General features: G+C 53.1%; 1 protein-coding gene across 2 annotated transcripts in view; it reads left to right on the plus strand.

Annotated features, from left to right (window-relative positions):
- The window catches only part of SUSD4 (sushi domain containing 4), an 85,996-nt gene that overhangs the window by 41,894 nt on the left and 32,002 nt on the right, over nucleotides 1–12,100 (plus strand). Inside the window, exons 3-4 of one of the 2 annotated variants that reach the window (XM_047705238.1) lie at nucleotides 5,757–5,969; nucleotides 11,280–11,453. In XM_047705238.1, the coding sequence (XP_047561194.1) occupies nucleotides 5,757–5,969; nucleotides 11,280–11,453 (387 nt within the window). The remainder of the gene's footprint in view (nucleotides 1–5,756; nucleotides 5,970–11,279; nucleotides 11,454–12,100) is intronic. The other variant, XM_047705239.1, reaches the window with a different exon arrangement.

A 12,100-nucleotide genomic window follows, 5' to 3' on the forward strand; every position in this document is an offset into this window, starting at 1 on the left:
ATTCAGGTCACAAGATTAGATGAGGCCCACCCGCGTCAGGGAGGGCAGTCTGCTTTACTCAGTCTACTGACTGCAGTGGTGATCTCATCCGGAAGTACCCCGCAGACACACCGAGAATACTGTGGGACCAAATGTCTGGGTGCCCCAGGGCACAGTCAACTTGACATGTGAAATGTCTCTTGTACATACGTGTTGTGTTCTGGATTGAATTTAGGAGGAACTGTTAGGGGATACTCTCTCCAGGACTTACTAAAATGGGATCTTCCCTTTTCCTTCCATGTCCCCCAAAAGAAACATTAGAAATCATCCTGTGAACTCTGTTCTCCTTCCTAAGCTGTGGCTGCTGGATTGTAAAGCAGAATTTGGAGCCCAGGACAGCAGGTTCCCAGAGCCAGACCCTCTGAGCAGGCCAACTACCCCCGCGTGGGTGTGCGTCTGGTGGATGGATCCCCATGTTACAGGAAATGCCAAAACAGCCTGTGGAGACATGGCTGAGGCTGGGGACTGACCCTCCAGGGTATTTTGTAGAGTGGCATATGGAGCTCTGGCAAGACATGGAAGATGGTGGTCTTGCTTGATGGGATGAGGTGTCCAGAGTAAACCGTGTGCTCTTCTGACATCATTCCACTTTCTTTCTTTCTTTCTTTCTTTCTTTCTTTCTTTCTTTCTTTCTTTCTTTCTTTCTTTCTTTTTTTTTTAAATTTATTTGACAGAGATCACAAGTAGGCAGAGAGGCAGGCAGAGAGAGATGGGGAAGCAGGCTCCCTGCTGAGCAGAGAGCCCGATGCGGGGCTCAATCCCAGGACTCTGGGATCATGACCCGAGCTGAAGGCAGAGGCTTTAACCCACTGAGCCATCTAGGTGCCCCACCATCCCACTTTCTGACGGCTGTCTCTTCACTCCTGTCTGTGGCTGGGCCTGACCAGTGGCATCTTGAGTCTCGGACTGTCTGGATGCAGAGATGCAGAAGCTAACTGTGGTCCCTCGTAGGCAGGGGATGGGGGCAGGGAAGAAATAAGTAAGGAGAGCACAGAGCTGGGTCCTTGAGGAAATTCCTCTGTCCTCACAGCATAGTTTTCCCATTTATTGTGAGAACAGGAGTCATCCTGATGGATCAAGGGCTGGCACTCACAGAGGCTCAGCACTCACCTGGGTTATCTCTCCTCTCACGGAGAATGGCTCTCTGCCTGGCGCAGGGGCTGTGACAAGCTGAGGATTTGTGCCTGTGATTGGTGATCACTGTGGCTCATTTGTTAGTGGGTGTGACTGCCCAGAGAGTGTGTGTTTGAGAGAGAAACACATGACTCAGTCCAGTCCCAACCCAGACCCACCTCTGGCCCTATGCTGCAGAGGGCGGAGGAGGGGGCGTTGTGTGCAGGTATGGATGGGAAGAAGGTTGTAAAAAAATTAAGGAATTCAGTCCACTCAGGGTGGAAGAAGGGAGGGGGTAAGAAGGTATAGGAGAAAGCCTGTCTGTGCTGGGGGAGAGCACTTAGTGCCTCCCTCATCTGTGAAATCCATCCATCCATCCATCCACCCACCCACCTACCCATCATCCATCCACCTATCTACCCACCCACCATCCACCCACCATCCATCCACCCATCCACCATCCATCTATCCACCATTCATCCATCTATCCCCTATCCATCCATCTACCCACCTACCCATCCATTCAACCCTCCATCATCCCTCATCCACCATCCACCCATCCATCATTGATCTGTCCATCCATCCATTCACCCACCCACCTACCTACCCATCCATCCATCCTCTGTCATTTCCCCATCCACCATCTATTTGTCTACTCACCCACCCTGCTCATCCATCTACCATCCTCCATCCATCCATCCCCTCACCCCCCCACCCATCCATCCACCTACCCGTCCATCCATTCTCCATTGTCACCTCGTCCACCATCCTCCATCCATCTATCCCCCCATCTACCCTTCCTTCCACCCGTCCATCCATCCTCCATCGTCCCCTCATCCAACATCCTCCATCCATTCATCTATCCATTCATCTATCTATCCATCCACCATCCTTCCATCCACCCACCCACCCACTCATCCGTCCTCCATCATCCCCTCATCCACCATCCTCCAACCATCCATCCACCCATTCATCCTCCCTCTGTCCTTCCCTCCTTCCATCTCACCCCCCCCCCCCCCGCTCTGTCCTTCATTAGCAGCACCTGTGGCATGCTGGAAATGAAGGATAAGACATGGTTCTCCAACCCCAGGAGTTCACAGCCCAGTGGCAGAGGCTGTGAGGCAGAGCACAACACTGCCAGTGTGAAGGGTGCTCTAGGAGAGCTGGGCACAGGTGCCTTGATGGGAAGAGAGGCTCCTGGTCATACTTTGCAGAGGGAGGGATGGCTCCTGGGAGGTACCCGTGAGCTAGTCCCAGAGGATGGATACACCATGGGGACCATCCTTTCTTCAGTGGGGGTTCTGAAAAACCCTTTTTGCGCCTTAATGGAAGTCAAGGCCCTCCTATAGGGCTGGGTCCCCTCTCCACCCACACACTTGCTTCCCCATCTGCTACTCATTTGCAGTCTTTCTTTCTCCCTGCTGTGTGGCATGGGTTCAGATCTCTTTCACTCTCAATTTTCAATATGGTAACAGGAAAGTCCCTCCCTTGACCCTAATGCAGGGATGGCTTGTGCCCTGTGATCTTCTGTCCCCATGTAGCACTGTGAACGGGCAGTGCACATTTGCTGCAGCCTCCCCCTGACACATGGGGAGGCAGGCTTCCCCAGGCCCATCCAGCCCTGTATCTGTCCCGGCTCCTCCCTCTGCAGCCAGCGGCTGCCGTATTGCGTCTTTGCCCAGCTGCCTGCCTGGGGGCTGAGACGCCTTCCCTTGCCTCTGCAGCCTTGCTCAGGCCATCTTGTGCTCTCATGCCCTTGGTGCCTGCCTCTGTCTGAGGCATGTGTCATCCTCTCCCTGTGTTTGTTCCCAGGAGGCCATCCAGCTGTGCCTTCAGCTGCCACCTTTGTGTATACGTGCAGCTCAGGACATCATGGCTTCAACTTGGCTCTCCAGCTGGTCTCCCCCACCTGGCCTCGGTGTCCTGAGGACTCAGACTCATTGGATCCACCTGCTACACTGGGACTGGTCCCCAGGCTGGTCTTCACCATGTCCCCTCTCTCTGTGTGCAGGCTCAGCGCCCAAACCTGGCAGCTGTCCTTGATGCCTCTCTTAACCCATTCCCCTCCCCTCAGCCGCTGTCCCTTTGGTCCCCGAATTCATGTATCTGGGTCCTTAGTATCTCCTGCAGCCTTGAGACTCCACATACCTCAACTGCTGGCCCTCTGAGGAGCCAGACTGGCTGCTCAGAGCTGTTTGGAGAGCTTTCCAGGAGGACAGCCCTTCCCCCACCCACCCAGAGAGTGCCTGGTCTGTGGGTCTGCCTTTCACAAACCATCTTGCAGATCCTGGTGCAGCTAGGGTCTGGGAGGCATTTCTGATGGTCTTTCTGCCTCCTGAGGGCTCTGTACAAGTCCGTCCTCTGCCTGGTTATGAAGGGGCTGAGATACCGGTCTGGTCTCAGTCGTGCCTTTGTTCAAGTCTCAGTCTCTGGGGTTAATATCCAAAGTATACGAAGAACTCACACAACACCCAAAGAATAAATAATACAGTCAAGAAATGGGCAGAAAACATGAACAGACATTTCTCCAAAGAAGACATCCAAATGGTCAACACACACATGAAAAAATTTTCAACATCACTCAGCATCAGGGAAATACAAATCAAAACCACAGTGAGATAGTACCTCATACCAGACAGAATGGCTAAAATTAACAAGTCAGGAAACAACAGATGTTGGCAAGGATTCAGAGAAAGGGGAGCCCTCCTGCATTGTTGGTGGGAATGCAAGCTGGTGTAGGCATTCTGGAAAACAGTATGGAGGTTCCTCAAGATGTTAAAAATAGAGCTATCTGATGGTCCAGCAATTTTGCTACTAGGTATTTACCTAAAGCAAATGACAACACTAACTCAAAAAGATGACATGCACCCCGATGTTCATGGCAACATTATCTACAGTAGCCAGGGTGTGGAAGCAAGGCAAGTGTCCACTGATGGATGAATGGATAATGAAGGTGTGGTATATACAGAGCAGAATATTACTCAGCCATCAATTCTGGAATGAAATCTTATCATTTGCATGGACATGGATGGAGCTAAGGGGGTATTATGTTAAGTGACATAGTCAATCAGAGAAGAAATACTTTATGATTTTGTGGTATCTCAAACGCAAAACAAGAGGAGAAGCAGAGCCCTGAGTACAGAGAGTACAGAGAACAGACTGGTGGTTGCAGAGGGGAGGGAAGAGAGGGAAGAGGGAGAGGTGGGGAGAGGGAAGTCCGGTTTCCAGGAATGGGATGAATAAGTCCCAGGAGGGAACGGCACAGTCAATGCTGTTGTCACATTGAAGTGTGGTGATAGATGGCAGCCATGCTCATGTGACCGCAGCGTAACGCACACACTTGTTGCATCACTGTGTTGTGTGCCTGACACTAACGTCACAGCTTGTGTCCGCTGCACCTAAAACAACCAAAACAGCACAATAGTCTCCATTCCTTCACATCTCTGCAGCCTGCATCAAGTCCCAGCCCTGGGCCCACATGCGGCGGTCAGGGTCCGTCTCCAGCTCCCCCTGCGTTGTCCCCTGGGTCTCCTGCTAGAAGGGCTGTGCCCGGCCTGGCAGAGCCGTCCCTTTTCCTGGATTGAGCTCCACCGTCCGCACTCCACTGGTCCCCGCAGGCCTGTCCTCCCTCTGGCTGGCTCCCTGGGGGCCTCAGCCCTCCCCTGCTCTCTGCATGTACCCCAGCCCCCTGGGGCTACCTGAGACTGTCTCTGAGGGCTGATGTTGACCAGCCCCCACGGAGGGGGCACCCTACACTCTGCTGCCAACTGAAGACACGAAGCCAGCATGTTCCTGCTCTCCACCCCCAGCAGTGTTGATCCTGGCCCCTCCTGGGGTCACGCCCATCCTGCTCTGAGGATCCACGCTGCTTCCACATAGCCCGGCTTTTGAGGGTCACCCCTTCCCCTATATGTGGTGATGGAGTCTGTGGGAGTCTGTGGGCCTTCGCTCCTCCCTGGGATGTGCGTGGGGGTGATGTGGGGCAAAGGCAGATTCTGAGGGTCACAAAGATGAACAGGTGACTCGTCCTTGGAGGGCTCTCAGCTCAGCACCGGTGGCGGTTGAGCTCTTGTTGGAGCACAGAAAGGGTGGCTGGGAGGTTAGGAAGGTACCCAGATCCTCGGGAAGTCTGGATGAGGCCTGGTGGGTGGGTGGGCCAGGGTGAGGGGCGGGGAGGAGACGAGTGTTGGTGGCTCAGGCCTGTCCTGTGAGAATGCCAGCCCTGCCAGTCCTACATCCTTGGTTCTGTCCCTGAAAGGTCGTCTGTCCTGCTGGGTGGCTCAGAGTCCGTGCCTCCTCCCCGACCCTCCCGCCTCACCCCCCTGCAGCGCCTTGCACAGCGTGGTTCCCTGTGTGGCTTCCTTCTCCACTGCTCCTCCCTGAGCCTCCGTGAAGGGCTGTGGTCGGCCATGGGCGGGAGGACACTAATGGGCGCTGTTCTAAGCAAGAAGCCAGTGTGGCACACAGCAGAATGCGGACGTTCTGGGCTGACTGGAGTGGCTAGGTGTTCACGGTGTGTGACAGTGTCCATCACGGATGCAGGAAGGCTCCCAGCCTCGGAAGCGCATATTTAGAGGCTCCTTTTCTTCTCTCTGTCAATGTAGGGTTCGATGACCTTCCGGTGTGTGCTGACCCAGGCGTCCCTGAGAATGGCTTCAGGACACCCGGTGGAGGGCTTTTCCTTGAAAGGTCTGTCACCCAGTTTCACTGCCAAGATGGGTTCACGCTCAAGGGCCCTACAAAGAGGCTGTGTGTGAGACATCTCAATGGAACCCTCGGCTGGATCCCCAGTGATAAGCCCTTCTGTGCACAAGAAGGTAAAGTGCCCACCTCATCCATGGAGGCTGCTCGTGGGGCTGTGGGGACCAGCCGCGCCAGCCTAGGGCCCACCCCACGTGCTGGCGGGAGAGCATTGTGGCCAGGCCGGGGGCAAAGGAGGCTTGGTGTCACAAGTCACCGTGTCCCTCCTCTACCGCAATGACAACCCAGGTCCTGGTTTCTGTCGAGGCAGGAGAGCAGCTCAGGTCATACGAGGGGTGCTCACTGCTGCGTCCCTAGCCAGCTGCACACTCCCAGGCCCGGCGCCTGAGAAAGCAGAGTACGTGCTGCTCAGACTTGCCCGTGGAGGCAGGGACATGTGGTACTCGGGAGATCCGCTCAGTCACCGTCGCATCTGTTCCAGGTGGGGTTCGATAGGGAGACAGGGCGGCACAAGGGCATTTGTTTCCAGCAGTTACCCTATGGTCTCTTGTCACGGCGAGGTATCTGCCTACCTCTGGCAAGCGTGGCGGTGTCTTCTCTGTGCGGTTCATGCTGCGTGGGTGCGTGTGAGTTTAAAACACTACTCAGAGGTTACCTGGCGGCGGGCAGGAGGCTGACTGTCTCTGTGGCAGGTTGGGCTGACGCAGGGGAGGCAGTGCTGGTGCGGGCAAGGGCTCCATCTCTCCGCCCACCACCCTGACCGTGGGTGTGGACAGAGCTTTCCTGACCCTGACAGCTCACTGTTTCTCGGACTTAGCATGGACCGTGTTTATGGAAGTCTTCAAAGCACTGAACTCAACTGTCACTGAGCACAGGCGAAGGCTTCCCCAAGCTGAGAGCATGCGTGGTCTCTGCTTTCATTTTCAAGGTCTTTTTCTAAAAGAGTCAAAATGAAAACAAAGAACTAAGGTGAACTAAATCACAGAGAAGGACAGGTGTGTGTGACAGTGGAATCTCAACAACAAAACAAATGAACAAGTTAAGAGAAGCGTTGGAATGAGTATGGGAGGGGCGGGTGAGCAGGGCTGAGAGAGCTCCAGCTGTGAGGTGGGTTGCAGGAGGGAACATGCGCCCGGGAGTACTGTCTGCGGTACTGTGACCACAGTGTGTGGGGACAGACGGGGACACCCCTGGTGGTACTGTCGGAAGTTCTGAAATATGGAATCACCGTGGTTACGCCTAAAAGCAAGAGGATGTGGTTGGTCAACTATACTTCAATTAACAATGGTCAGTGTCACCATTCAGAACGGGTGCTGTGGGACTCGGGTAGATGCTGTGTAGGGAAGGCGGCTCCCTGTGTTGCAGTTAGGAGTCTGTGTCACGTGATACAGAACGCTTCTCTATATTTATTGAGACAGGCATGTGGTTTTTCCTCTTTAACTTTGCAGTCTTGCAGGTTACACAAGCTTTCCCTTGAAAATCAAAACAAATTTTGAAAAGGATTTTAGAAATAAATGAATATTTTCTGCTATGCATAGCCCATGCAGGCTGTGGTTTCCATAAGGTTTCAGTAATGAAAAGTTTATTTGGTTTTGTAGATCGACTTCCCTGATAAATCCTTTGGCCCAAGATACTCAGCGTTTAAAACCCAGACAGGCTCAGGAACATATCAGGATGAGCAGAACACGCAGGCTCCGAGAATATTGCCCAGAGACAAAGGCCTTCTATTGTTTTATCATCCAGGGAAACAGAGAGCTTATCTAAAAGACAACCTCTTTCCAGCCCTGTCCTAACTACCTAATGAAGTATGCCCAACTTATAAGGCCTTCATCTCCCCTTGCTCACTGTATCTCAGACACATGGACCCTCCTGTGTGTGTGTGTGTGTGTGTGTGTGTGTTTTAAAGATTTTATTTATTATTTATATGTCAGAGAGAGTGCACGCAGGAGCAGAGGGAGGGGAGCGAGGGAGAATGACACAGTGCTGAGCCGGGAGCCCGATGCGGGACTTGATCCCAGGACCCTGAGATCATGACTTGGGCCAGAGGCAGGTTCCACCGACTGAGCCAGCCGGTGTCCCCCTCCTGTGTGTTTTTAAGGACACTCGAGTTCTCCTGGCTTATGCACGTGCCTTCCCTCTGCCTGAAGCTGCCTTCTCCCAGACCCGCTCCATGAGGCCACCTTGCCGTGTGGCCCTGCATCATAAACATTATCTCCTCAGGGTGCCTGTCCCATGCACCCGGATTCCAGGGGCCCCTGCTAGGTCCCTGTGACCTCAGCCACCTGTTCCTCCTCATGCGAGCGGCAATCACTGCATGTTAGCCTCTAGCTTGCGGATTTGCTAACCTGTTAGCGGCCTCCTCCATGCGGCGAGGGTACAATTCCTAACTCTCCGTGCCCAGCACCTGCGGCTGCGTGCTCAGCGAGTCACCAATGGACGGACGGATGGTTGGATGGATGAATACCGGGCGTTATAAATGCAGCTGTAAACAAAATCCAACACCATCCTTTACAGCGAGACTTCCAGCACCTTTCCTGTGTGGATATGAGTGCTGTGTCTCCAGGGTGGATTACGTAGTCATGTGTCTGGAAGCACTTTTTAGGGAGAATGGGTGTCAGAAGTTGGCACTTGAAGGAATCAGATTCATGTTCACATAAAACTGGCATTTAAAAAGGCCAGTAAATATTGGTCGTGATATGTATTCCTAGAACTTCACCTTTTCTGCTCCTTAGGACCCTGCTCTGTGCTAACTAATGTCATCGAATAATTTGTGTAATATTGCCTTAGTATCCCCTCTTTGACTTGTTTCTATTAAATCCCCTATTACACGAGCAGGACTCAGATGCAGCGATGCAGTGGTCTGGGGAGAAAGGCTGTCTCAGAGTGGAAGCTTTGCAACCTCTCTGTTGTATCCCAAAGTGCCCGTTTGTGTCTGTCTATGTAGGGTTTGATCACATCCCCACTCCTGCCAGAGTCAGATACTGATGGAGCTGTATCTGTCATCCTTGGTAACGGCATTTTTGGAGCAGCTTTTAAACATTCTTTTGGCTGACGGGATGCACTCATACTGTAGAAAATTTCTCATTTCTGTTTGAAACTTCAGAACTGATGAAGATTATATGTATTCATTTTTGGGCACTAAAGATCCTGGCTTATCTGTTTCCTTAGGCATGAAGTGCATAGTCACGTCCGGCTAAGGATGGCGGGCTGGGCCAGGCTCGTCTTCCAATCTCCCCTCCTCTGGTGGGGGGTCAGGCGCCAGACGCCAAGGGTAGGATCTTAGCCCAGCTCCGGGGTCCGACTTCTGTGAAGCTACAGCTGGTCTGTTTGGTTCTGTCCTTTATCTGGGCCACAACCCTCCTGGCCTCCCGGCCGTAGCTCCAGTGCCTGCTCCCAGCTCCCTGGTCAGTGCGTGTCTCTGTTCCGTAGCAGCCAGTCCCCACAGTGACTCCATCATGAGCAGAACTTGGGAGACCGTAGTGCCCTGGGATCCTTGGGCCATGTGCCCCGTGGCGGCCCCTAGCTCCTGGCTGTGGACACAGGCGTCTGGTCAGGAGTTCAGGGCACTCCGTGGGAGTGACTGCTGCCTCTGCTCAGCCAGCGGCCACGCGCCCACGGGCCCCAGGGTCCCTTCTGTCCACTGGCTTTACTCCCTGATGCTCGCTGCCTGCTAAGGACCTGGGTCAGCTCCAGGAGAAGTCGGAAGCCAGTCTGGGGAACGGTGGCTTTGTCGTGTAAATCAGCACCAGGGGGTCAGTTAGCAGCTGGGGTTTTACAGGGGGCGCCTGGATAAAGATGTTTTTATTTGCTGTGAGTAATGCCTGCGTTTGCACTACTGAGAAACGAGATTCCCCGTTTCCATTAAGAAGGCAGCAGTGGTGCCAAGATGTCACTTGCCTTGTAACTCCAGTCGGGGTCATTCTGGCATTGACTTTGGGGGAATTTGTCTATTCCGGTAGAAAAATTATTGGTTAAACGTGAGAGGTTGGAAACCCCTTTCCACAGTTGGAAGCTCAAAAATGAGAGGTCAAACTAGAACCACAACAGTTTTCCATCAAGGACGCTTCCTGCTGAAATTTGCAGACAGAGGGATGACGGGGGTTGTCCCGGGGCTCCACGGCCCCACTTCCTTGACATTTGTTCTTTGCCAGCCACGTGCGGAGTCCCGGAGTGCTGAGGGCATGTGGGAGAATGCAGGGGCGCAGTCCCTGTTCTCCAGCTAATCTGGAGATGAAGGCAGATGCCGCACCCAAGCCTTGACTTTGAATGACCCCGGGAAGGCAGCGGATGGCTGCATCCCTGGGCTCTCCCTTCAGCCCCAGCCTGCCCCATTGCTGACATGCTGTTTTCTAGAGTCTGTTGTCAGATTCTTCATTGGTCCCTGTAAACCCAGCCCCAACCCCACATCAAAACTCCCGAGATGTGCTTTTTAAAGCCACCTGTGTTCCCGGCCGTGGGCTGCTGGTGTCCCTTCCCTCCGCAGCTTCAGGACTCCCGGGCTCAGGCCTCAGAGCCAACAGTTCATGGTCAAGTCTCCCACTGAGACCATTCCAACCATATGGCTGATCCAGAAGGCTTTCGGGAGTGGCTGAGAAACCCAGTCTTAGAGCATTTAGAAACTCTTGGAGAAAGTTTCTGTGATTGTCAAAACGCTGTTCTTGGATTTTGCTTCATTTTTAAAACTTGCGAAGCTTGGAGCACAACCCCTCTGTACGCCTCCGGGCTGGCTGCACAGGGTTATGCGGCAACACACGCTGAATTGGGAGGAGACCGTGTTCGAAGTGGAGGGTTATAATTTATCCACTGTATTTTATCTCTTAATCATCTTCTGTGTTGACTCCCTGTTCCTGCACCCCTGATGCTGGGCTGGCTGCCTCCCCTTCCGAGTCTGTATTCTGCTCCAACCTGCTTCCAGGAGGCAGGTCACCTACCTGTGGGGGCCTGTGTGGTGTTGGCGGTTGCATGTTCTGCCATGTTATTACCCTCGTGGAGCGGATCAGGTTGAAGGGAGGTGCCAGCAGGTGCGGCCCCAGCTTGTTCCCCACTGTTCTGCAAGGCCTTTTTTTTTCCTTCTTTTTTCTGCAAGGCTCTTCTTCTGCCCCAAGGCAAAGCGGTGGGCTGGGTGGGACCACATAGTGGGTCATTGTGAGCCCTCAGCTTTGTCCTTCCTCTCTTACTTCCAAAATCGCCTGAGGCTCCACTGCATGGTGTGAAGGGTTCCAGGCTGGAGGTGAAGCTCCTTTCATGGCTAGATTGGGACATCTTGTCCTCAGTCCCCTCCAGACCAGGGGCTAGCTGTCAGTGTGCGAGGGCCTCATCACAGGGAAGCCTGAGGCGGGGTCTGAAAATAAGAGCTTTGTGCCAAGCTGGGAAGCACAAAAGGCTGAAATTTAAAAAAATAACGTGTCCTTTTTACACCTTTGCAGATTGCCGTATCCCTCAAATCGACGATGCTGAGATTCATAACAGGACATACAGGCACGGAGATAAGCTGATCGTCACCTGTCACGAGGGATTCAAGATTCGCTACCCTGATCTGTACAACATGGTTTCTCTGTGCCGTGATGACGGGACGTGGGACAACCTGCCGCTCTGTCAAGGTAGGGGCACGGGCTGGGAGCACGTGCGTTTCTCTCCACTGGGATGTGGAGGGAAGCGGGGCCCACCGGCTCTGGCCTTGGCATCCCCACACCCTCCCTGCGGTCCCCACCAGCTCCACGTGCCCACCGTGAGAGCCCAGACCAGAAGAGACCTTGTTCTTGAGCATGTTGACTTCTCCTTCACACCGAGAACCAAATGTCTTTTAAGAAATAGGCATTTTGTAACCGGGCTGTGAGCACGATGATGAACTATGGCATTTTTAATAAAAACAGCGGAACGTTTATACTTATTTCAGTGGTGGTGAGGGTAGATTAAAGGCGAATCTTTACAGAGGCTATTTTTTCTTAACGTTTTCCATTTTTATAATGCATGAGGAGCAGAAAAATAATCAAATTCAGATTTTATCCAAACTACACAGTAAATAAGAATCCTCTTGCCTTTTTAACATTTGCCCGGGCCAACATGGAGGACCCTGTTTGTGAAAATAAGTCCTCGCGTGCACATTAATTCTGATTTTATTTTTTTGACATGTGACTTGAAAGCCAGTGCATAATTCATTCTTCAGGGAGCAGGCTTGTTTGCGCCGGAGCCTTGGCGTGTTCTGGTCGAGACGAATGCTAGTGCTGGGCTTGAGGTCATGGCTGGC

This window comes from Lutra lutra, chromosome 15 (genome assembly GCF_902655055.1).
Source record: "Lutra lutra chromosome 15, mLutLut1.2, whole genome shotgun sequence".
In the NCBI taxonomy this organism is placed as follows: Eukaryota; Metazoa; Chordata; class Mammalia; order Carnivora; family Mustelidae; genus Lutra; species Lutra lutra.